General features: G+C 42.2%; 1 protein-coding gene across 1 annotated transcript in view; it reads right to left on the bottom strand.

The window, feature by feature from the left end:
• The window catches only part of dock1 (dedicator of cytokinesis 1), a 292979-nt gene that overhangs the window by 217082 nt on the left and 51158 nt on the right, over positions 1-24739 (bottom strand). The window contains 6 exon segments of the mRNA XM_049564198.1: positions 11294-11409; positions 11801-11945; positions 16236-16308; positions 16703-16801; positions 21053-21177; positions 22663-22788. Coding sequence (XP_049420155.1) covers positions 11294-11409; positions 11801-11945; positions 16236-16308; positions 16703-16801; positions 21053-21177; positions 22663-22788 — 684 coding nt within the window.

The raw sequence follows: 24739 nt of genomic DNA, 5'->3' as shown, positions 1-24739 counted from the left end.
GTTTGTAAATTTCCTAAACACGGTGTTAGTCATTCTATTAGATCTCTCACTTTAATCATGGAAAATGAATTTAGGCACAAGAGGATGAGTCATGATGTGATTAATCACGCTCAGGGGAGCGCTTGCTCAGACCACCTTTGGCAGATTATCAAATTGGGAGCTTTAAAAATGCACTCATGTCAATTTGTTAAGTCATTGTGTACGCCAGCCTCGTGAACAGCAGTCAGACCTTTTCTGAAATTAAAAGACATTTGATCAATAATTGATGACTTGACTAATCGTCGCAGCTATCCAGATGTGAGGCAGAAAGAGAAGCTTCTTACAGCATATTCATGATGTACCATAGGCCAAGCCTGCCTGGAAAAAGCAGGAAACATTGGTTTGCAGACCTGCCTGACTTGCCTTCCTGGGACCCTCACCTCTAGCTGCTCCCTCTCTTTGCTCACCATGCCTGATTGGCTACAGGAAAGCCAATCAGACATGGCGAGACAGTGATATACGCCTATCATCTGCAAGCTGACAACCTACCGGGGTTTAGTCTGAAGACCTCATCTAAGCTACCAGGATCTCCTTCCCAAAGGAGATATAGATTTGAAAACTGACAGTTTAGCGGCTCAGAGAGACAAACGTAATGAAATGAAAATAAATCATCAGGCATCACGGTCCCATCAGGGAACTGCTGTTAAGAGGCCACACCGTCTGTAGCACATGGGACAGCAAAGCGTGTGTGAGCTCTGGTTTGCATGGGAGTTACAAGAAGCAAAATAATATCGGCTTGAGAATGGACGTCTTTGTAGGCAGCTGAATTTAAAAGCTGACAGATGGAGAGTGCCGACATAATTAATTCTGGGAGAATAGGTTACGTTGTCACTGTAGAACTGAAATGCAAAAGACCCCACATTATCATTTGAATGTTTGTTTACAGTACATCTTGCCTGACAAGACAATTTTCTGTTCATTTTACACACAAACACAGCCACTAAGTAGAAGTCTTAATAGCTTGTTCTTTTTTCCTTTAACAGTAACAACCTTGTTTTTGATTGTTACGTTGGAAAGTGCAGGGTTTTTAAACACAGTGATGTCAGAGCAGCTAGTACAGTACAACCTTACTTCTCAACATTTATTTTAAGGCAATATTTTTCTGCTTCCAGCTGAGGCAGAAACAGGATGTTAAAGGAGACCTATTATGATTTTTCTGTCAAATATATAATGTTACAGTGTCAGATGGTTATACTGAACACGGCCAAAGCTTCAAATAATGAGGTACATGTATGTAGAAGTAATCCATGTGAGACTGTTCTCACTACACTGTTTCTAACCTTTTTTTCTACTTTTGAGAAGATTCGATCACCTGCTTTAGACACGTTACTGCAAGTGTTTACATTACATAGCCTACTGCTACATGTAGCTACATGCTAACATCAGGGAAACATGTAATTTTGGTTGCAGACGTTGCTTATTTCTCACCAATTTTAAATCACATTCCTGCTGGAAAGTGTAAAGTTACTAAGACTTTAGTTAATTAGCTTTTATTGGTCATTTTTCGCACTAGAAAGTGAAGCGATTTTCCGTTACAGTAATTCCCCGGCTGCAACTACACTGCTACATGTAGCTACATGCTAACGTCAGGGAAACATGTAATCTTGGTTGTGGATGTTGTTAATTTCTCCCTAGTCTCATTCACCAGACCTTTCTCAAGAAAAGAAAGGTCTGGCTGGGCCGACTCTCACTTTGAGATTGGAGAAAAAAAACGCCCTGGCTGCTTGTACTTCTTTCAACCAATCACAATCGTTCTGGGCGGTGCCACAGCAACGGTGCGCTTGCAAAAATATTGCCGGGGGGAAACAGGTTTTGATGTAACACGCCCACAAAAATATCACCTACAGGACGCGAACCATGGCAGAAAAATTGCTACATCCCCGCAAGATCAAACACCGCAAAAGTTAGTAAAGGACATGTTGAAAACGGTTGAAAACTGCTACACAACCAGAGGTGGAAGGGCGGGACTTAAGCGGGTGGCTTGTTCCGCCCAATGAGAGGCTGATCTCTGCAGCGAACTTCCGCCCACTCAGACTAATTTCTCCCCAACTTTGGATCATATTGCTCATGGAACATGTCTAGTAATAAAGATTTTGGTTTAGTAGGTTTTATTGGTAATTTTTCTCAGTGGACACAGTGAAGCTTTAAGCCCCAGTCACACAGGACGCTAACATTCCTGTGTAATGAATGTACTGTTTATTTATTTGACAGTAATCATATCTAGTCCCTAAAATGTTGAGGCAGAGGGAACTTGCTGTAGCTCTGGTTGAGGGTGAGAGGCTGTCAGTAAATAGTTTGTTGGGCACAGGGAAACAGAGATCTGTGTGGGTACATGAGACCCTAAAAAAGAGGGTGGATTCCGGGGAGTACCACCAGTTGGTCCAGGAGCTTCTCCTCGATGATGGCCATTTCCAGGCATATGCTGTCTAACATCAGGCTGTATAGCTCTGTGTATCCAGCAACCACTACCACCAGTTTCTCCTCCATTGTTTGCCAGCTGTAAACTTGTTGTCATGACCACCACAGAAGGCCTACCTCTCGATTGTCCGATTGGACAATGGGGAAAAGGCAGAGATTCGTGACGGAGTTCCAGCAGAGACATTCATTCATTATACTTAACCGCTAAACAACCAGGGGGGAGCTATGTCTTGTCCCAGCTGACATTGGGCGAGAGGTGGGATGCACCATGCACAGGCCGCCAAAGTGTCTCAGGGCTGGCACACAGACACAGACAAACATTGATGCTTACATTCACACCTATGGGTAATTTAGAGTCACCAATTACTCCAACGTGCACGTCCTTGGATTGTGGCAGGAAGCTAGAGAACCCAGAGAAAACCCACGCTGACATAGGGAGAACATGCTAACGGCACAAAGATGGCCCCAGCTGGCCTGCTTCCTGTCTAATGTAGGAAAATAAAGTGTTTTTGAACACTTGAATGTAAACAAGTTCTAGCAGAAACCAACAACACAAGCATGAACCCGAAAATGAGCATAATAGGTCCCCTTTAAAACAATTGTTCACCCAGCAAGGTCCTCTCCCAGCTCTGCTGTCATCAGATCTGTGCTTCTCCTCCAGCCTCCGTAAAGTCAAGCACACTGCATATACCCAGGGAAGAGCCAGCAGCCACTTCACACGAGCTCCCAGCGCTGGGAGACCGCATGCATAAATCTAGCTTAATTAAAAAGAGTGTTTCATCTCAGATGTGGGGATCAGGGATGAGGTGTCATGTGTATAAAGCAAGCAGTCTGTTGCAAGGGGCATTCGAGTGCAATCCCCCCCCTCCCTATGCCTGAGTAAGTCTTCAGGAGAAATGTCTTGTGAGCAACCATGAAGCCTGAGGTGAATTTAAACTGAGCGGTGATGGAGGAGCTCAGACCTGCAACTGAAGATTACTGTCATTATTGATTATATGTTATTTGTTTGCAATTAAGGAATTCATTATTTGTCGTGGAAATTACAAAGATCAGAATTTCCGCAGAGCCCAAGGTGACATCGTCAGATCGCTTTTTTCGGTTTGGGCAGCAGTGGCTGAGGAGGTAGAGCGGGTTGTCAAACTAATAGCTGGGTGCCTTGGGCAAGACGCTGAATTGCCATGGTCTCAATGGTCATGAAGCACTTTGGATAAAAGTGCTATAAAAATTCAGTCCATTTACCATTGTCCGATCAACACATCAAAACAAACCTGGATCATTTACGATGACATACGACAGAGAAAAGAGGTACGTCTTCACATTTGAAAAATACAACAAAGACAAGAATGTCGAATATTTGAATGATTCTCAGATGTATTGTTTTGTTGGCTCTCAACAATGTGCCAGCCTCTAACACTGCTGTAGGGTGAAGAGGTGTCTGAAATTGAAAATGAAGGAAAATCGAGAAAAAATTAAGAAATTGTACAGAAATATAGAACAATGACGGACTGACTAAGCGACGACGCTTATGAATGAACTAGCTGTATTAGTGAGAGTTTTAAAGAGCCTCTAGGTTTTAATAAAGCAGGCTGACTCCGGCACAGTCGGAGAGATTGGCTCTGCATTGCTTTATTAAAAGAACTCAAACCTTTTCCTGGAGCTTTGGCGTGGGATGACATCCCGTGGGAGACACACACACACACACCTCTCTGTTTAATCAAACTCAGTGTGCAGTGACGAGGCGGCCTGATCCCCAAGCACCTATTGGTGCCTTGCAAATCACCACCACAAGTGCCAGGTAAATATCAGCAGTAGAGCGGCTCCACCAGACTGAATCTTCTCACCTGGACACACACTGCTGCTCGTCTCTCTCACACAAGGAAACGGGGAAAGTGTCAAAAGGAAAGCAAGATGGACAAATCCGAAGAGAGCATGATGCCAATTGATTTCTCCTTGTGCGTTATACACTGTACATCTACAGTTTAGACGAGGGTTTGAGCTTCTAACATTACCTCCCGTTCTAGTGTAATCAGTGTGGGCAGGTTCTGCTTCTGTAACTGAGGCTGCTGACATCACCACCCACTGAGCAGAGTAGGAGGGCACACACGACTGTATTTAAATGACAACTTATACCGCAGACTAAACTTAATAACCCTCAAAGGGAACATTACTGTAACAACACACAACGCCCCCCTCTTCACACAATGTAAGCAGCAGCACTTTGCAACAAAATTCTTCCCTCATCCCAGACAAGAGGACGAGAGGAAATCTAACCAAGGCCTGTTCTAGGGTCCACAGTGACCTCATTACTTTGGCTTTATGAACGTTTACTGTGCATGTTATTGGGGCCACATCTAAGACAGCAACGACAAAAAGAACTACTTCCTCTCCCATGCAGGTCTCCGTTAGACAGTAGAGATTTATCACAAGGTCACACGAGGCCTCCGCATTAGTATGTGGCTGGTAGAGAGATGATTTCGACTGAAGATTGATGCAGACAGCTCCTCCTCTTCCTCAAAGCCACTGTCAAGTGAAAATCCTGTGTTTCCAAGATGCCAGCGAATCAAGATCAACAACCATGTGGGGTTTTTTAAATCATACACAAGGTGCTGAGGTGGTTCTGTGAGTGCAAGAGACATAAAACTTTTGCAACTCTGACAGTCCTGCAATGTGAGCAGATACACTGAAGTCACATTACCTGGAGTTTATAACCTCAGATGCTGTGTCCATCATATTCACATTAGCAAACCAACACTGCGCCGCCTCTGTTTACTGATGCTGAGATACACGAAAGCAGCAACATTGATAAAACAAAGTGAGGTGAAGAGGTGACTGTGAAACACAAACTGTCAAACACTCATACAGCTTTTAATCAAACCTCCAGGTCGACAAAACTTATCTGGAAGCTTGCTGTAAATGTTCATCATAGTTTACAGACTCCTGGTTCATTTTTGACCTACTGTAATTGCCGTAGTCGTGCATGCACAATTTTCCTGTGTGTAGTGAGGGATTATCATGAGCTTGCTTTCAGCTCTACCTCCAAAATAAAATGATTTGGATAATCTGGCTGAACTGTTTGCCTGTTGACAACCTCTCTGATTTTCTGAGTGTCATCTTCCATGCCCAATATAGATCCCTGCCTGTCCCACGGTGGAGGCCCTGGTTCTAGCAGCGGCACAGGGGAGAAGCCAAACACCAGTGATCTGCACACACTGTGATGCCACACAGCTGGTTCAATATCAGCAAAGTTTCCCTTTATATTCATTGTCTTGTGTGGCGATCAGCAGTGATGTGGTGGTTCACTTTTACACTGTGATCTGTAGCCTATAGTTCGGCTTTAGCTTCTAACTATCTTTGTCTTTTTAACCTGTTGTTGCTGCTGAGTCAGTTTGACATCCTGGATATATCCTTCAAACACAGACTGTAGACCCCTCTGTCTGCTTCTCTCTGCAATCACTCTTTCATTTCTCCAAAAATATGATAATATTTCTTCAGGGAGTGCAGTTAGTTACAGTGTGGGCTCCGTGCTTACTCCGACAGCTTGTTGGACCATCACAAAAGGGCAGGGCTTAGCAAAGGGTCAAGTAGTTGTTTAGTCTATAAAATGTCTCATCATGATTTCCCAGAACCTGAAATGATGTCTTCAGATAGCTTCACTGTCTAAACAGTCCAATACCCAAAGACTCTTCAATTACTCACATCAACAATCATAAATGACGAAGAAAAGCAGCAAATTCTGACATTTAAGAGGCTGAAATCAGTGAACGTTGGGGAATTTTGCTTGAAAAATGCCTGAATGATTAATCAATCATCAAAATAGTTGGTGATTAATATTCTTTCGACTGACTAATTAATTAACCGGCTCATCATTGCAGCTCTAATTTGTTTATTTATTACTCAACCCATATTAAGTTCAATTTGTAAAGAAAACTGTTTTTCTCTCATCCACCAGTGAACAAAGAATCCAAGAATGGAGAAAATTCTTTATGAAGCAAAGTAAATGGGTGTGTGTTTAACAAAAGCAAAGCTATATCAAAACATCTGATTATAAACTCTAAGACAATTCGTGCAGTATAATTTAAGTCTCATTTATCCAGTCGTATGCTCAGTACTTCCCAAACAGGCAGTCCCTTCCGACGAGGAACTGAAAGTGAAATGTGTCTATGCTCTCTTCAGATTCCATGGACAAAAGCAGTAATTTTACCTCACTGAACACAGGACCTGCTGGTCTTCCGCTGCCTCAATCAGTTAGTTTGTTTAAGTTATTGTGTGACTCGGAAGTAAAACTTAAAAACACTGGAGTCAGACATGAACACATTCAAACTAACTGATCAAGGCAGCGGTGGACCAGCAGCTTCTGTGTTCTGCAAGATAAAATTAGTGTTTTTGTAAATGGAGTTTGGCGCAGAAGAGAACATAGACAAGCTTTACTTTAATTTCATTTCCCCATTGAAAAGGACTCTGTTGGGGAAGCACTGAGCATACGACTGGATAAATGAGACTTGGATTATAGTGCACGAGCTGTGTGAGAGCCCGTAAACAGATGTTTTGTTATAGTTTTGCTGTTGTTTAACACAGACTCTTTTACTTAAATTCATGAGCAATTTTCTCAATTGTTTAGCTTCTTTGTTCACCAGAAAATGCAAGAAAAACAAAGTTTCCTTCGCAATTTCAACAGAGCACAGGGTGAGTAATTAGTAAACAAATGGTCATTCTGAGGGTGAGCAGTTCCTTTAAATATTAAAGAGAAGACTTTGGTGTATTTAACAGACCACAGATGCTGATCTTCTCTGGCTTTATTTTACCTTTGTATTCCTGAAAGGAGGATCTAAATATTCAAAAGGATTATATCATCATCTGCACCTGAAGAAGATAAAAACAGGTTTACAGTGCGACATCTTACAGGGATATAAAAGGCTCGCTCACTGAGCGCTCTGATACCAAGAAAAGACTGCAAAGTGCTAAAACCACACACATCAATTTGTTTCAACAGTTCACTCCGAGCATTTCCTTTCACGCTGCCCTTGCTTGACTATTTAAAATTATCTTTGCGTTACCATGAATAAAAAACATAAGGGCATGATGTACTCCTTATTTAATCAGGGTGTTGCTTTGGGCATGTAAAACAATTAATTTCAATTCCAGTCAAAGTTAGCCTGAGGTGAATCTGTCCCTTCCTCATTCTCACTCTCTTTCAGGCGTGGCCAAAAAACACTGAGAGGAATGAGGAAGCTTTTATTTTGGCTCTAATTAAAATGGTGACTCAGTCCTGAATACCAAAAAAAAAAAAAAAAGAGAGGAGAAGCACAATGCATCAAGCGCAGAGGAAAGTAAAGAAGTAAAGCATACGTTGTGCTCTTTTGGCTCTTTTTAGAGTAACTGTGAAATCTGAGCTGGGAGCTTCTGACTGCTCACACACACAGCAGAGCAGCTTTTCACACAATCCACTCTGAGAAAACCACGATGTTGCGAACACGGTCAGAAAATACCCACATGTTCAAGAGGGTTTACAGTATTGTTGGTATTTCTAAACATGTATGAAGGCTGCGGGAACACAAGAGGCCAAAATCCTTAATCCACACGCCGCAGGGCAGAGATGGGGATTTCCTTCGCTTAATAAGAGTAGATCTTCTCAGCACCATGGGAAATACTCTGCCAGACTGACAGCAGTAAACAGAGCAGAGCTGTCGTCTGCTCGGCAGAGATGGACTGAAATTTACTGACTGACACTGACTGATAGGAAGAGTTGAGAAAGAGAAAGTAGGTTAGAAGGAGGAAAGGATGGAGGAAAACCCTTGAGCGAGGGCAAACGTCCAACATGTGGACACGTGTAGAGAGCAGGTGGAGGGAGCGAAGGACGGCAGAGGTCCCAGAGTCCTACTTAAGTGATATATGGTTACTCTGCATGAATAATCTGTCTTTCAAAGTCAGAGACTGTGGCCCAAAGCTGGTTTCAACATCCAGGGTCTACTTGGCAAAGTAGTTTTCTTCAGTGAGAGCGCTTTTTACAAGAAAATGTGACAATGACTATTGAAGTCATGTTTCTCTGGGCTGCACATGAGCAAACGTTCACAGGTGTGGTTAGAACACATTCACGATAGGGATGGGCATTATACCGGTTTAATCATCATCACAGGTGTCACGTTTTGCCACGACATGGATTTTGCAAAGCCATCAACCGTGAAAAATCCACTTTTCCACCAAAATTGCGGTGAAAAGCTGTCTTTTTAAACACTGAAAAACCTGCTAAAAATAGGCCATAGACTCCTTTTCCATTGCCAGTGCACTAGAGCTGAGTGCATCGCTGTGCAGTAGATGAGTGTGCCTTTCTGTTTTCTTGCTGGTGTGTCACGTTTGACGTCACTGACAGGCCAGACAACAGAATAAGCAAACAGCAGAAAGCACCATAGAAGCCAGTAAACCTGATAGAGTGGTTACTTCTTTTTTTTCTACCAGTTACTTACGTGTTCAGCCTCTCTTTCAAACTCGTTGCAGACTAATTTTAAATAATGCTTGAGTGCTGCTTGGACTGGGGCAGACAATACTGTGTGGTCGTGCATTTTTGGATCAAGGGCTGAAAATTACCGTATTTATCCGAGTGTTGTTTTACATCACTGGCGACTGGAGCAGATCAGAGGTGGAGCTGATAAATACTTGTGACTATTGCAGAGTGACTTCTCCCCAGAGTGAATGCTGATTGTAACATTTCCTATCAAAAACAAAAGCCAGACGTTACAGGCTCTTGATGGTTTTACTGTCCAGTGGGAAAGGGGCTCAACATACACGCGATTGGGTGCGACGTAGTTCATCAGGTATGCGGCAAGTAGATCTCCCTCATCTGTGTCCTAAAACACACCAGTTATTCTGTCCAGCACCATTTAAAGAGAGTTGCAACACTCCTTGATCCTTGGCCACCACGCAGTGCATGGTTCATGTAGCTCTCTATAGTTAACAGTATAGTTAATACGATATGAAAAGTTCATATTGTGACACACGTCAACAACAAGCATAGCTTTAAGTGAAATTATTACAGACTCCGCAGTGGTTCCAAAAAGAGGAGCAGCTTCAGTAGTGTGGAATAAACTGTGGCGTCCTGAATGTTTCATGAACAGCCCCGGACTTCTCAGACTCTTTGAATGACTTACTGCTCAGAGGGAACTCATTCAGCGGCTCCTCTGGCAGCAGCACAGCGTCTCTCCCTCTCCTCTCTCACCGTGCGCACACAGGAGTCGGTGTCATCAAGTGATTTTGTCATAAACCTTTGGTAATGTAAACTTACGTGACGCTCGTGGCTCGACCAAAAACTCCATATATGTGAATGTGTGATAGTTGTGGTATCGTAACAGCCTGTCACAGGGTGATGATTAGAGGAGAAATGGCAGAGCATAAAGATCCAGGTGGAAAAAACAATCATTTAGGATTTTCCTCAAAGAAGGAAATCACCTGTTGGTTTATATATATAGATCCCAGGGGACATTTTTTGTATTTGGGAGCTGTTTAAATGTGTAATTTGTGGTAGATTTTATTTTGTTGAAGTATTAATATTGAACACAGAATCTGAATCTCACACTGAGTTACTGCTGTTGTTCACAAGCTAAAGAAATGAGAGATCATTTTAGTATTTGAAGGCAAACTGTGAAACTATATCACTTATTTTGTTGCAATTCTTCTTTTTTTTTCAGATTTTTTTGGGGCTTTTTAGCCGTTATTTGATAGGACAGACAAGTGTGAAAGAGGGAGAGAGAGAGAGAAAGAAGGAGTGACATGCAGCAAAGGGCCACAGGCTGGAGTCGAACCCAGGCCGCTGCGGCAACAGCCTTGTACATGGGGCGCCTACTCTACCACTAAGCCACCGACGCCCCATATTTTGTTGCAATTCTGTTTTCTTAAATTAAACATATTACTTAAACATACTTAAACATATTTTCTTAAATATGTTTTTAATAATTAAGGGCCATATCACCCACCCCTACTGGGCAATGATCACTACATTTACTACATTTATATATAAAGTCATTTTACGTGGGGTGACGGAGAGACAGCAATGACCCATTTTCTGTTTCTTTTTGGGGGAATGGGGAACTGTTACCACAGTATAAGATACATTTACGGTATGTAGGCCTTATGCATTAATATTTTTATCATGCTGCTATGACCATAATTACTCACACCATGTAGTGGAAAGTAACTCAGTACATTTACTCAAGTACTGTGGCTTTTCAGATTCAAGGTGTTTGCATATTATGCAACTTAATACTTGTACTCCACTACATCTCAGAGTCAAATCTTGTACTTTCTACTCCACCACATTTATCTGATAACTTCAGACTCTGAGCTTGTGGTTTTTCGCCTCCTTTCCTGTGCAGTGAGAAGCCTGTATCTCCAGATGTGATGACTTTGGATGTTTCTGATCAACTAAACCTCATTTTTTTCACCAATAAACACATCTGGAATTTTTATATATTTGTTTCCTTTCTTAGGAGTATCCAGTTTAATTTTGTAATACGATGATGTAATATCGTCACTGCAAAAACAGAAATGTGCATGTGTGTATTATACTTGTACTGATGGGGGTTATTATAAATGAATTGTTATGGTGCGACAGAGATGCCCCGGCCTACAAATGATATTCCAGAAGGAAGAAAGCATACTTGTTTGGTGCAGACCCCAGGAAAAAACACATCACCATCATTTTTATATATATATATATATATATATATATATATATATATATATCATCATGCAGCCCTACTTCAGAAAGGCTCTTAGTAGAGACAAAGTCAAAAGACAACAGATTGTGAAACTATAGAAACGCTAATTGAAGTGCAGTAGCTGTTACCGTTCTGTGTGAGCTTGGTGGAGCAGACCAGGGTGGAGATCTGGAAGGAGTCCTTGCTGATGGTACAGTTGCCCAGGTTGCCCAGGTTCTGGGTGTTTCCCAGGTGGTGCCCGCAGCTTATTTTGCAGAATAACAGAAATCCATGTGTGCTGTTCATTTTGTAATGAAATGGTAAGTTTTCCTGCCAGTTGCTGCATGTGTAACTCTTTGACAGACATTTGACAGTAACCAAACCGGGCAAATGTTCCCACATTAACTTTTTAATTAACATAAATGGGCAGAGTAACGCAAGGGTATCATTATACAGGGGATTTTAATTGGAAAGTAATTTCATTTCACTGAGTGGGTTGATGCCTAGCTACCATACAATTCTCCATACAAGGCAGTGAAGCTATTATAACAGTAGCTACTAATAAGCCAGTTTTTCACCTTGAACTCATTCCAGCTGTGGTCACGTGGGGCGGCCTGGCAGGTAGGCAGCTCCTAACCAACATTCCAGAACACCACACACTGACTTCTAACTGTGTTATGGCCTATTTCACATTTACCTTGTACACGATGAGATCATGCTCGCCGTCCCTCAGGGTCGTCCCATCATACCTCATCAACTTCACAAAAGACAAGGCGAATATCTTCTCTGACTTGTCTTTGGCTGCAGGAGGACGAAAAAAGAAACATGCGTATGCGTGTTCATACTTTATTTTTCTATTGATATACAAAAGCCTACTCATGCTTGTTGTGTATATTTGCAAAGTAATACACAAATAATACACAGTACGTGTTTAAATGTAATGTGTGCATCTTCAGGAAATCAAAGACAACACCAGAGCTGGCTCCATTGTAATAAACCAGGCTACAAGGCTGGCTTTACAACAAGTCATTAACAAACTAACAGGCAAACCAGATAATCCCAAATGTAAATCTCGGCACTACAGGCCCTGAGTCATCTCCTGAGTTGGCACAAGAATTTACTGCTCCCCTCTGATGTCAGTGTTGATGCTGTGACTGTATCTGTGCATGAGCAGTTTATTTATTTTCTACTTTATTAAGAGTAATTATGCATGACTGTTAATGAATTGTGCAAGGCAAACAGCAAGTGGGAGGTTCAATGACAAAAACATTTAATCACAAGCTGATATATCCACCATGTGAATATTAATTTGTTAAATGTGTGTGTTTTTAAAAATCTAGTGGTGAGGTTGCAGAACTGAAACCTCTCCTGTGTATCAAGCGTGAAGGAGAACTATGGTGGCCGATACAGAAACACAGATGGCCTTATCTGGAGACAGTGTTTGATTTGTCCATTCTGGGCTACTGTAGAACAACATGGTGGACCCGCTTCGCATAGATAGAAATGGCCCATTCCAAGGTAACAAACACACAACGATTCCCAATAAATAGTTAATAACATTTTATTACTCACTTTTATTACTGAATGTTTGGATTAAGCTATCATGAGTGCCCACTTCCTGTTAGTATACGAATAAACACTTGCACTTGATCTCAGGGCTGCAGCTGTGCACAGTTTGTGTACTCCTGCTATGCTGGAGAAAAGATGCTCATTGCTTGTGTGTATGTGCACACACACACACACACACACACACACACACACACACACACACACGTGTGACTGTTTGGAGTTGCTGAGGGGAAGCGCTGCATAAACAAGCGGGAGAGTTATGACTTTGTCCTGTAACCAAGCAGTTTGGATAGGGCCACATATATCATCATTGTGGATCAACAAGCTCAAATTTACGTGCAGGGGAGACGTGATTCATTGAAGTATCTCGTGCATTCTATCTGCATAAATCCCCTCATTGGTTTGCTGCCTGCAGCCTCGCCGGTGAATAATTGCTGGGCAGGCTTGAGAGGAACCAGTGGAGGGAAAACACTGTACGCATGCCACCCAGTTGAGAAAAAATGTTTAAGTGACTTCCTCGGGAGAGCAGCAACTCTGCATTTGGGGAAAAAAGGTCACTTTCAGGACGCAGTTACTTTTTTTCAGCCAATCAAAGTTGTGTGGAAGTTCTGCAGACTTCCACCTCTAAGGTGGGCTGTCACTTCAGATTTATGTTGAGTGTACTATGCCACATTTTAAAGCCTACCCTCCACCCCACTCACCAGGTAGTGGCATAATGACAGATGAAACAGAAGTGAAAAGATGGCGGGGATCTCTTACAGCCGTGGCGGCATCCGTGATAGCAGCCATCAGTCTGATGAGGCCTGACAATGTTAGAGTGCTAGTCTGATGCACTGTGTTAAGAGCTGACCTGATTCTGAACCAGGGGGCTGAGATACTGAGCAAATGAGCTCCAGTAGTGGCCTTGATGAGCAGCTCTGTCACTCTGTGTTTCCACTAAAAGTTCAGTACTAGCTAGGAGCAGTGGAGGAAGCAGGAAGGACACGAGCACATGATGGCACAGGCGGACAACTGAAAGGACTTCATCTGACAGACCATCTCTGTTCTGCTTTTCTTCCAAAACTCTACACGTAGAGAGAATGATGTTTCCTTACTACAAAGAAGCGGGCTTTGCCAATAGAATTACACTTTAAAGGGGCAGTGTGTAAGATTTAGGGGAATTTCATGGCATGTAGGAGTGAGGATTGCAGATTGCAACCAGCTGACACTTCTCCTGGTTAAGATTCCTTCAGTGTTCATTGCTCACGTTTTTACCAGGAGCCAGATTATCAGCAGAGGTCTCCTCCTCTCCAAGGCAAACAGACACAGTGATTTAAACTGGCAATAACACTAAATAAAGCAGCTTTACATTCCATGTTAGCGTTTCTCTGACGCTATTCAGCACGGTAGAGACAGGCCACTAGCCCAGCACCTTCTTATGTATGCTCATCTATTTGCTCTGATAACTAAAGATCAAGACGTTCAGGACGTTTTTCTCATTGCGAAGGGGCTCCTAACTATGGTGGCCGACAGAAAAACACAAACTGCCGTATCTACAGTCAGTGTTTGGCTTCCATTCTGAGCTGCTATCGAAACATGGCGATGCAACATGGCGGACACCACGGACAAGGACCCGCTCCTTATGCACACAACAATACCTACTTTTAGGTAATTACACACTAAAGTAAACATAATCAGTTATTATATTCCATATTTGCCAACATATCCTTGTAAATCCTACACACTGGAACTTTAAGCTATTGTAAGGTACCGGTAAGTGACGTGATCACATTTGATTTTCTGATTACTTTTAACACTCTTCATGACCTCTCTCACAGCTATACCGCTGAACTTTAAGTACTGTACGCACCAACACGTACTTTGAGATCCTCGGGTAAAGGGCTTTTGTCCATGCCAGAGACTGGGCTGAAAACTAACGGTGACACAGCATTTGCAGTCAGGGCCCCGAGGATCTAGAACAATCTGCCAGAGGTAAGCAGGTCAGCTGAGTCAGTGATTACTTTTATCTGAGAGCTTTTTCCTGATTTTATTTGAGCTTTAATTTCCTTTCAACTGTGTTTTATTTCCCAAGATTTTATACACCACATTGTTTTTTATTTGTTTTATTTTAAAACCTGTTGATTTTATCACTGCCTATTTTATGTTGCTGCCTTGTAAAGCACTCTGTAACACCATTTATGAAAGGTGCTCTATAAAGATTTTTATTCCTATATGTATTATTGCTGTGATATTCTGCCTTACAAGGATTAATATCACAAAGTAACTGATTACAGAATAGGTAATGAGTGTGTTCAAAGGCACACTAGTATCCTTGGTATGGTCAGGATTTGGAGTGTCCCTGTGATCAAAAGCGAAATCCAGCGGAGTGGCAAATGCAACAGATTATACGGCGTTTGCAGGCAGACAAAAATCCAAAAGGATAACTCAGTCACAACAGAAGTGACAGAAAACGGCTTGACGCCTGCACAGATGAAGACAATCACAAACTTGGATACAGTTAGATTCATGTGTACAAGAATATGAATGACCAGGTGTCTCTTTGAAGGGGTGCAAGTGTAAACACACTCACTGGCAAGGAAATACACCACACACAAACCCATATAATCCAGCCAATACCCCTTTTTCAACACATCTCCCTATTGTCAATTGTCAGTGACAAGTTAAAGTTTGGCAGCATCAGCATGCCCCTCCAGTCCCAGAGTCACTTGAGGTGAGCCAGTTTCTAAAGCAACCGTTGCAGCAAGATAACGGCAAGCCACAGAGTTTCAAAGGCATGCCTCGTAACAGCATTAGTCCCCGCAGAAGCACAGTCCCAAGCATGACAAGAAGGCTCTCCAAGTGGATTATAAGCCAGCGCTGAGCTCTGAGTCCTGGCCGTTTCCTCCAAACCACCTGCCTGCAGGTGAGAAGCAAACAGAGCTGAAGGATTCAGGGACTAGAGGCTGACAGCAGCTGCAGATTGCTTTGCGAGGGAAAAGGTATACTTTCCCGTGCTGATATCCTCCCAATTCTTGTCTTCTGTGCCATATGAATTGATCGTTCAATACATATACACCTGTCATGGCTCCCATTACCCCACCAAAATCATTTTCCCAGCACCACTCCTGCTGCTGGAGGGATGGCTTCGCCATGTGGCAGGCAGATGGGATGGCACTGCTGCCAGTACCAGGCTTCCCTGCCCTCTACACCCCCAAAATTAGAAAGGATGTTAAAAAACAGAAGGAAATACAACACTGGCTGCATTCAGCTACACGCTGGTCCCAATGAACAAACGAGTCCCCTCAGGCATTTTTCACATCCCAGCTGTAGTGTCTGACACTTCATGATGCTGCTTTGTGCAGGGGCAGCCTAATACCTCTGATTAATGTGACAAAGGGTGGGCTTCAAAGTATTTATCACTGTGCAACACATCTGCTTGGATTGGATATCTTCCATTACATTTTGCTGCAGATAGATTAGTGGCCAATTGTGCAGCTGGTCATCGGCAAAACTGATTATTCACACGCTGACATTTGTACTCACAGTCCTGCGATGAGCGGTGGCGAAAGGTGAAACGCAAGTGGCTCCGGTTCACGTCTTCAATAGGGATGGCAACCTGAGACAGAAAGGGATCGTGTGAGAAATGGTACCAATGCACACATACTAAAAAACAGATAGTTATGAAAACGCCATGAGCAGAATAAGCCCCAAATGCTAGATTTGTTACACTGTATAGAAATTAATTTAAACAGGTAGCATGTCACAGGGCATTTCTGCTGCCACCACATTAAATCTACCGCATGGTTTAATATTCACCACCATCTTTCTAAGCTTCAAAGACAAATATCCACCAGACACCACAGTCTTCATGCTACAGACTACCTGTGTTGTGATGAATAATGATTTTGGGGATTATATCAAAGGGTGGTTTGCAGTCAGGGTGGAAAATAATGACTAAAATATTATTCGGGGCAACAAAGAAGAAACAGTACATAAGGAGAGAGCTGCACCTTTATTGTTTCAAACCAGCGTGGCTGCTTCACTTGGTAGTAGATGACAGACTTGTACTCATTGATCCCGTCATCTCCAGCTCCAGGGAAGATCACATTCTAGATACAAGGAAAGAAAACACACAGATCAAACAATATGACTGGTTATCTAGTTAAACTGGCTGAAGCTGTAAGTTCATTCAAAACGGCAAAATCCTAATGGTTGAGCCATTATTGCTCTGTCAAAACATTAGCACACTCGTGGCATGTGGAAAATTGACTACCACTTATTTCATAAAATGTAGTCCCTGGGGCAGAAAGCAGAATGGCCTTTAAAAGTCTGGATGCACTTTATGCATGCACACCTGCCTGTTGGCTGCCAATCTCATGACAGCATTGTGGAAATAAGAAATAAATTAGAAATTAATTATTTAAGAAGGAGGGGCAGTGGCTCCCATGCAGGGAGAAATGGAGGGAAGCCAGGCACAGGGAAGAGGACCAGCTGGTGCTGATGGATCCAGCCATGTAAATTGGTCTTCTTGGTGGGTCCCCTGAGTTTCAACAACAGGTCAGGGTGCGTATGTAAAATACTAGGTGCCCCCTAGGGGATTTGGCACGAGGGCTGGAGTGACAGTGGATGGCACGCATGCCTTGTTTTCTATCAATCTGGGCTCAGCCAGCCTTCCCCTTTCCTCCCACTACTCCAGCTGACTCTCTGGCCTGGTGCTGCTAAAATACTCCGACACTAATGGCTTCTGACAACCAGCAATTATGAGGAATAACAGGCCCCGTCTCCCCCAGCCACGCTGAGCAGATCTGGGGGGCAGGTGCTAGCTCTAGCAACTCTTCCCTTTTCACTGAAAGTCCAGGATTCATGACAGCCTCAGATGTTTGGAGGGACGAGGGGGAGGGGATGGCTGAAGTCTAGCCATAGGTGAGGGGGGCTTTGTAGGGAGTGTTCCAATATGTCAAGGTGAAAAGAAGTCACAGTCCAGCCTCTTACTACACAACATCACAAATCCTTCTTGAGACAGGAGATGGATGACAAAATCCAGAGGCAGGAGGAGACCAGAGAGGCAGGAAGAGAAAGGACAGAGAATAATGGTGGAGATAAGACGGCTGAGACAGAGGCAGAAACATCCAGAGAGAAAGCCACAAACACTAAAACTTGCAAAGTAAACCTATTATAAAACTTTTAACTCCATTTTGCTATTTTCGACTGCCTCATGAATGGAGGCTTCTTTATTTTATTGCATAAATGGATGATAAAAATAAAACTTTTTTTCCCCTTTTGAGTATAGAAGTTTTTGTGACCTCATCTAAGGTTAGGGTGAATTAGAGAGAAAATTTCTATTATCAAAGATCATACTGAAACAGCATTAGACATTAAAGTGACAGCGTCTTTCTCTCATCTCAGAGACAGAATTTCCTTCCTGACAATTACAATCCAGGAAGGAAGAGGGGGAATTTAACCAATTAGCACTGATCCCTGGAGAACTGAACAGATGAGACTGAGCACCTCGGTGAGAAGCTGCAAGACAAGATGTTGAAGGGAGCCCCTGCGCTTCGAGGACAACATGACCATGACACCCATAGATGTGGTCAGTATCACTTGATCACTGTCAACGGCTGTCACTGACTCCAATCATTACAGCCAAAAGGCTCTGACAGCCTTGGAAAAGTTAAATGTTTCATTGACACTAGCCCCGTTTACAAAGCAGGAATGTCCCTCCACCTCACTTGTCTGCATGAACGGTACGAACACAAAATGGAGGGCAGAGTTATCTGGCCTTGAAGTTGGCAGCAGAGGAATTAAGGGAGCTAAATCGACGTCTGGGTAAAAACTGTGAGCCGGCAGGACAGGAAGGGTGTGATGTTTTGAGGGCGTGTTATGTGTCGGCCAACCAAAGGGAAATTGAAACAGCAGTTAGCAGCTAACTATGAGAAAAAGAACAGCAACCAAAAATGTCCACAAACTGGAGAGACAATGACACCTGGGAGCTCCTTCCCTTCCAAGCACAGAACAAGATCAACCGCCATGTGACAGGGATGGTAAATGACGGTTATTGCCATGTTATAACACCGTTATTGTTTAGAGGCACTGCCCAACGCGCATGTTACATTCCACACTTGACGCCAATGCTGTTGTGTAATGGTGGAGATACACAAAATCTGGCAAAAAAGAATAAGAAGGCATGCAAGAACCCTAAACAGTCCAGCACACCCCAGCCGGTGAGGTGCTTGGTTTTAGCTCGACAGTATCCAACATGGCAGCCAGGTCACAAAATTGTTTCTTTACATTAAAATGTAAAACTCCATATTAATATAATGTAGCTACACTAAAATGTGTTTCTTAAAAAAACTGAGGCAAGAAATAGGCAATGCAGTAACAGCATCTGCCTTGTTTGACAATTTGAATCTGAGTTTGCATACAGTTGACGCAACGTTGAAGCAAATTCAGATACAGCAAATGGTCAGTCAACTTGCCATGCTACATTCATCAAACAACTCCAGCTGGATCTCCTGCTCTCCACAGAAAATGAAGTGGATTTGTCGACCTTACCTATTACCTACCTATTCCTTTCAGGATATGGTTTTTTTTTTCAGTGCCAAAGCTCAGGTATCACACCGGCATCACACTGAGAAAGCAAATAAAACCTTTTTGCTGTACAGGAGGTGCAACAAGCTCTTCACACACAACTTGTCTACTATAATAAACACAGGATAGCTGCTTGTAGACACTTAAAATGGACTATAAGACATGGTGGTTTCATTCAGAGTCTACAATATAAATACATTTGCAAACAAGACAGTATATAAATAGTAAACAAATGACAAACATTGAGAAGCATTATCTACTGTTTTTAACTCATCTTTAAAAACAAGACAGCATCAGACAACTGAGCACTGTCCATGTTGTCAGATACTGTACCATCTGACAGAAGCCAAGACCATCACTGCTTTCTTCCTACTTCAGAACTGCCTTTACAGTATAATCACCACTGATCCTTACACTTCAGCTGCCTGCTGGGCCAAATCACTGACGAAGCCTCTCCATCTAAGACAAATGTGTATAATTGAGGCAGCTAAGGGTAATAGCGCTTTCCTCTAATTGGCTGTTTGCAGGAGGTCTCCCCATGACCACGGATGTGTCATTTCAAATCACTCCTCCATCATCAGTCCTTGTAACTTCCACTCTCACTTCAAGTGCACAGAGTGTGGACTTAATAGCATTAGTACCTGTGCAATGCTATAGAATTTAATCAATAGCCTTGCAAGAAATTATCAGGTATACCTGAACTTGTAGGCCAATGAAACTAATGTATGATCACTACAATCTGTGGCCCCATAAAGCACGACAGATAGATACAGACACGTGAGCATGCACTCCCACAGACATGCACCTCCTGCTCCACTTCCTCCTACATACTCTTCATGGCCAACTACTCTAAACCTCTCATATCCCCCATTGACTGATGGTCTCTGCAGAACAAGAGGTAGAGTCAAGCAGGAGGTGACAATAGTTAAACATCAGAGAAAGGGGTCAAAAAGCTTTATTCGGACTTTAGACGCTGATGGGTTGGCACATGATTAAAAAGTAGACAGCACTCAGGAGCACAAGTCCATGAAACATGCTCCAACTTGCAAACTGGTAGCAACCATAATGATTTATGCTCAGTTGTTGGTGTCTACCTGTTTTGGTTTTCTAGAGAATGTCAATGCAATTAATGGTGTTAGGCTATAAACCTAGATGTCAAACTTTCCTATCAATGCCTATAGTATAACTGAAATTAAAAGAATTAATTGCTGACCTCCACCAAAATGTAATTAAACGACCTCTGCGTCGAGGGCTGCAAATTTCATCGAAATAAATATGCAACAATTTGAGACAGCTCACTAATAAACAAATAGACAGGGAAGAAAATTCTCCTCCTAACTTCATTAGCAAAAGTAATTATACCAGAAGGGAAATGCTGCTTTCACATCTCTCATCACTTTAAAGTTTTAAACTGTGCTGCCCATACTGCCTGTCCACACACTTACGTCTGTACTCTTGACAATGACAAAGGTTGATTCCCACAGTGGTGAGCCAAATTTTAGGCTAGTCAATCAACCACAAAGCACCGATATTGCATTCTGTCATTTTTTGACGGGTGGCAAAGGCGCACAGTCTGGCCTGTGTATCACACTGCTTTATAGGAGTCCTGGTCAGTTAAGCAGCGTGCTGAGCTGTGTGAGATTAAAGAAAGCCCGGTAAATCACAGACTGTCTGGGAGACCGATCGGCTATAGCACTTGTGTCCTGAATGCTGAGAATGAGCAGGACCTGGGAGAAATACCAAATAAGTAAGTTAACATTCCTCAGCCGTACCTCCAGTTTCTTGCCGTCCTCGTCATAAACAGACATGGTCACTTCGACGTTTTTCGGAGTGGTCTTGCTCCCCTTGTCAAAATCCCCCAGGACCAAAGTCACATAGATGTCATTTCGCACATCACCTTTGGGAAACAGAAACAAGTGGGTCAGATGGGGAGAATTCCTAACTTTTAAAGGACTACTTCATCTGCAAAATGATCATCTGTGTTTCAATTACTCACTGGGTTTCCTTGAATCCGTAAAGAAAACTTTGTGCTTAACGAAAGCAAAACTATACTAAAACATCTATTTACAAACTCTCACACTTCTTGAGCCGCATAAACCAAGTCTCATTTATCCAGTCTAATGCTCAGTACTTCCCAAACAGTGCATTTTCTCTAAAAACTTACTATTTACAGGGTTTCCACAGATTTTATCAATGAACTTTAAAACCTTTCAATGAATTTTCCATCACATTTTGCCACATTTCCATGACTTTGTTTGTGTAATTTAACTTAGCAATACATTATTGAACATGCACTGCTGAGGCATTTTTTTTTCAACTTTACTTGCTCATTAGACATTCCAGATGCCAACTAGCTACAGACGCCTGTGATGTGATGTGATCCTAGTGACGTTTTCAGCTATCATGGAATGCAACACTGCATTGTAAATTAGGAACTCAATGCTAGGCATGTTTTTTTATGGGCATATTTTAAACAAAAGCCAAAACAATAATTCAAAACGTTTCCAAAACATTGTGTTGATTCCAAACCATTTCCAGGTCTAATTTCACAACTTTTCCAGGAATTCCATGACCACAGAAATCCTGTGTCGAAAACATGTCAGTAAAGACACTCTCAAGCATTGCAAAGTAGTGTAAAGTAGTCACGTGTTTTATATTGTAACGTTTTTAGTGAAAACGCTAAATAAATAAGACTTGGATTATACTGCACGAATTGTGTTTCTCTATAAGTAGTTAAACGTGGCCCCAAGTGACATCATTTCATAAAGAATGTTTCCCTTTTTTGGATTCTTTGTTCACTGTTGAGCAGTGTTGCAGTGGCAGTCCATGTGGTGGGCGTACTACTAGGTAGATGGGTAGGTTACTGAGGAGGAAGTGGGTATACGCTCCTATATATTCCAATGGCTTTTTAGCTGCAAACAGCCAGAAAAACTTGTGGGTATACCTGAGTATACCCCCCACTACACCACTGCTGTGGAGGCATGTGAGAAAAACAAAGCTAGATGGATTCATCATAACACAGGGTGAGTAACTGATATACAAATGGTCATTATGAGGCTGACGTATTCTTTCAATGGTGTTTGTGGAGTTCAAGGTTCGATATATATGAATATTACTGCACATCTCATTACATCTTAGCTAGCTTAAGTGGATATTTTGCACCCTATACTTCATGGGTGAATTCAGTCCATTAAATAACTAATGTCTCCATCTAACCTTAATGAAGTATGCTATGTTCTTTTCTCCTTCACCCACACTTTGTAAAAGAGTAGCTCTTGATTCTAAATCACTTTCTGAATGAATGATGTGTCCAGCCGATCAAATTTAAAAAGGAGACTTGCAGGGACAAGCAGTTGAGGTGAAGCTTTTTTAAAAACTCAACCTGGCATGATGATCTCAGGGAAGCCCATCTTGCGAGCCACAGCTGTTGATCGGTCCACCAGGTGAGGGAAGTCCTTCCTTATCTGATGGATGTCTCCAGGAAGCAGCTTCAGAGTCACCCACAGGCCTGGTGATGAATTCAAGGCAAGGAGGGGAGGGACCGAGATAACGTCAGGAGAAGACAGTGTGAGAGCAAACTGCCCCAGGAAAATACTAAAAAGAGATTTCTTCTTGTGCTTTCCGCTGTCAGTTGTCAGAGTGACATCTAACAGCTCGAGGGCAAGACACTAAATAGATGCTGCCCTCGGGGATATGATTAGGAAAGCATAATAACAGAGGAAACAAGTGTGTGTTTTCCCTGTGCTCATTTAAAAGTGCAGTATAGTGTGCAGGGTGTGTGTACCTACAAATATCTGGTGACACTGATTACCTTTAGTATTGTAACAAAAAAAAAATCACAGAAGATATTATTCAATTGTGCTGAGCCCAGATGGTTGATGCCAGTTTAACATCTACCTACCATACTACCTGTATATAAGCACATTGTATTCCCTTTGTGGAGGAATGATGTCTTCTTAATCTTTCTAAATGTAATATAAGAAAAACAGCACCAATACTGTGAGAGAATAAAAAAGGTAAATGTTTCTCCATAACAAACAGACACTGTAACCTACATGAGAAAATTTGAAACAAAAAAAATATAATTTTCTTTTCCACTGCAAAATTCATGATAATGTCCCAAACGCCCCAGACTTCTTCTTTAGGCACTTTTTATTTTAATAAGAGAATAAGTGACATTTATGGTAGAATATTTAAATTGTGCAGTAATTCCCAGACTTATATAATTGGTCTTGGAAAGACCTGAGAGTGTGAAGCTTGAGAGAAAACGCTGAATAATTCTGAAACAAAAGGCCTTAAGGGGACTTTCATGGGTCATATTTCCTAACAATTTAACACCAGTAGCTGCACTGCAGCCAGCTGCTGCTTCTTTTCTGCAGACACTGCATAGTGTGCCAGCTTCGGCTCTGTAACCACACTCGCTTTTAATATTCTTTCAGGAAAAACAAAGCAGCATCGACACATACCTCTGAAGAAGACTGAAAATGACAAAAAGAGGGATCCAATTAAAGCAGTCATCCTGTAGTGCGCCCCTTCACAGGCCACCAAAGTGAGTGGTGGCTGTGAACCCTGAGGCTTTATTCACTTTGACGTTACAGGCCCCATATTGTTATGAGTGACACATCTCTCACTAGCCAAGCTGGTAGCCTTTTGATATGCGAGCGTGACCGAAACAGCTGCTCTCAGTGCTCCGCTGTTCTTCCCAGTGTGGGCCGGAGCAGACCTGACATTTATCCAAGTACATCTTCATAGAGCATGACAATACCATGGAGGCTGTCATATTGTACCCCACCCTCCCAGCACAAATCCCTTAGATTGCTAATGTTATTCTTCTAACCACAGACGTGTCAAATCACTGATAAGATCCAGTCTTTGTAGAAGACTCGCCAGCTTAATTAACAGCTGGATTACTTACATCCTGTAGTCATGGTGATGAGGGCAACTATTTTTAGTATGAGCTGTGATTTATAGTGCGTGCACTTGACAAAGAATTCTGTTCTTATTAGCAAGATGAACAGTTTCAACTCCCTGCCAGTGAATTGGGGGTAATGGTACTTTGTATGAACAGATCAGAAATGTAGTATGGAAGAAGGTACAGCAAGATGCTGTTAAGGTTAAACTTGGCATGTTTTTAATATGTTTGATATTACCCTCTAACCTCCAAGGGAAACTATGCCAATTTTCACAATTCATACATGTTATTCCTATAGTCTAAGACAGTCCAAAAATATTAGAAAACAAGATCAACTGTCTCCCAAATCCAAACACTAGAGTGCTAAAACACAAATTTGCTATGTCATCAAGTATAAAGTCTGGGACTGCTCCATAAACAATGAACTGGGCAAGATGTGAAGATGAACAACACCAATGGGAGTGTTCCGAGTATACAGATACATTTTCTGTTTCAGACCTGACAACAATACAATAAAATAAAGCTCATTGGGGATAAAAAAAAAAAC

The sequence above is a fragment of the Epinephelus fuscoguttatus genome, linkage group LG20 (genome assembly GCF_011397635.1).
Source record: "Epinephelus fuscoguttatus linkage group LG20, E.fuscoguttatus.final_Chr_v1".
NCBI classification, from domain to species: domain Eukaryota; kingdom Metazoa; phylum Chordata; class Actinopteri; order Perciformes; family Serranidae; genus Epinephelus; species Epinephelus fuscoguttatus.
The sequence above is the reverse complement of the archived record's forward strand: the minus strand, read 5'-3'. Positions and strand labels throughout refer to the sequence as shown.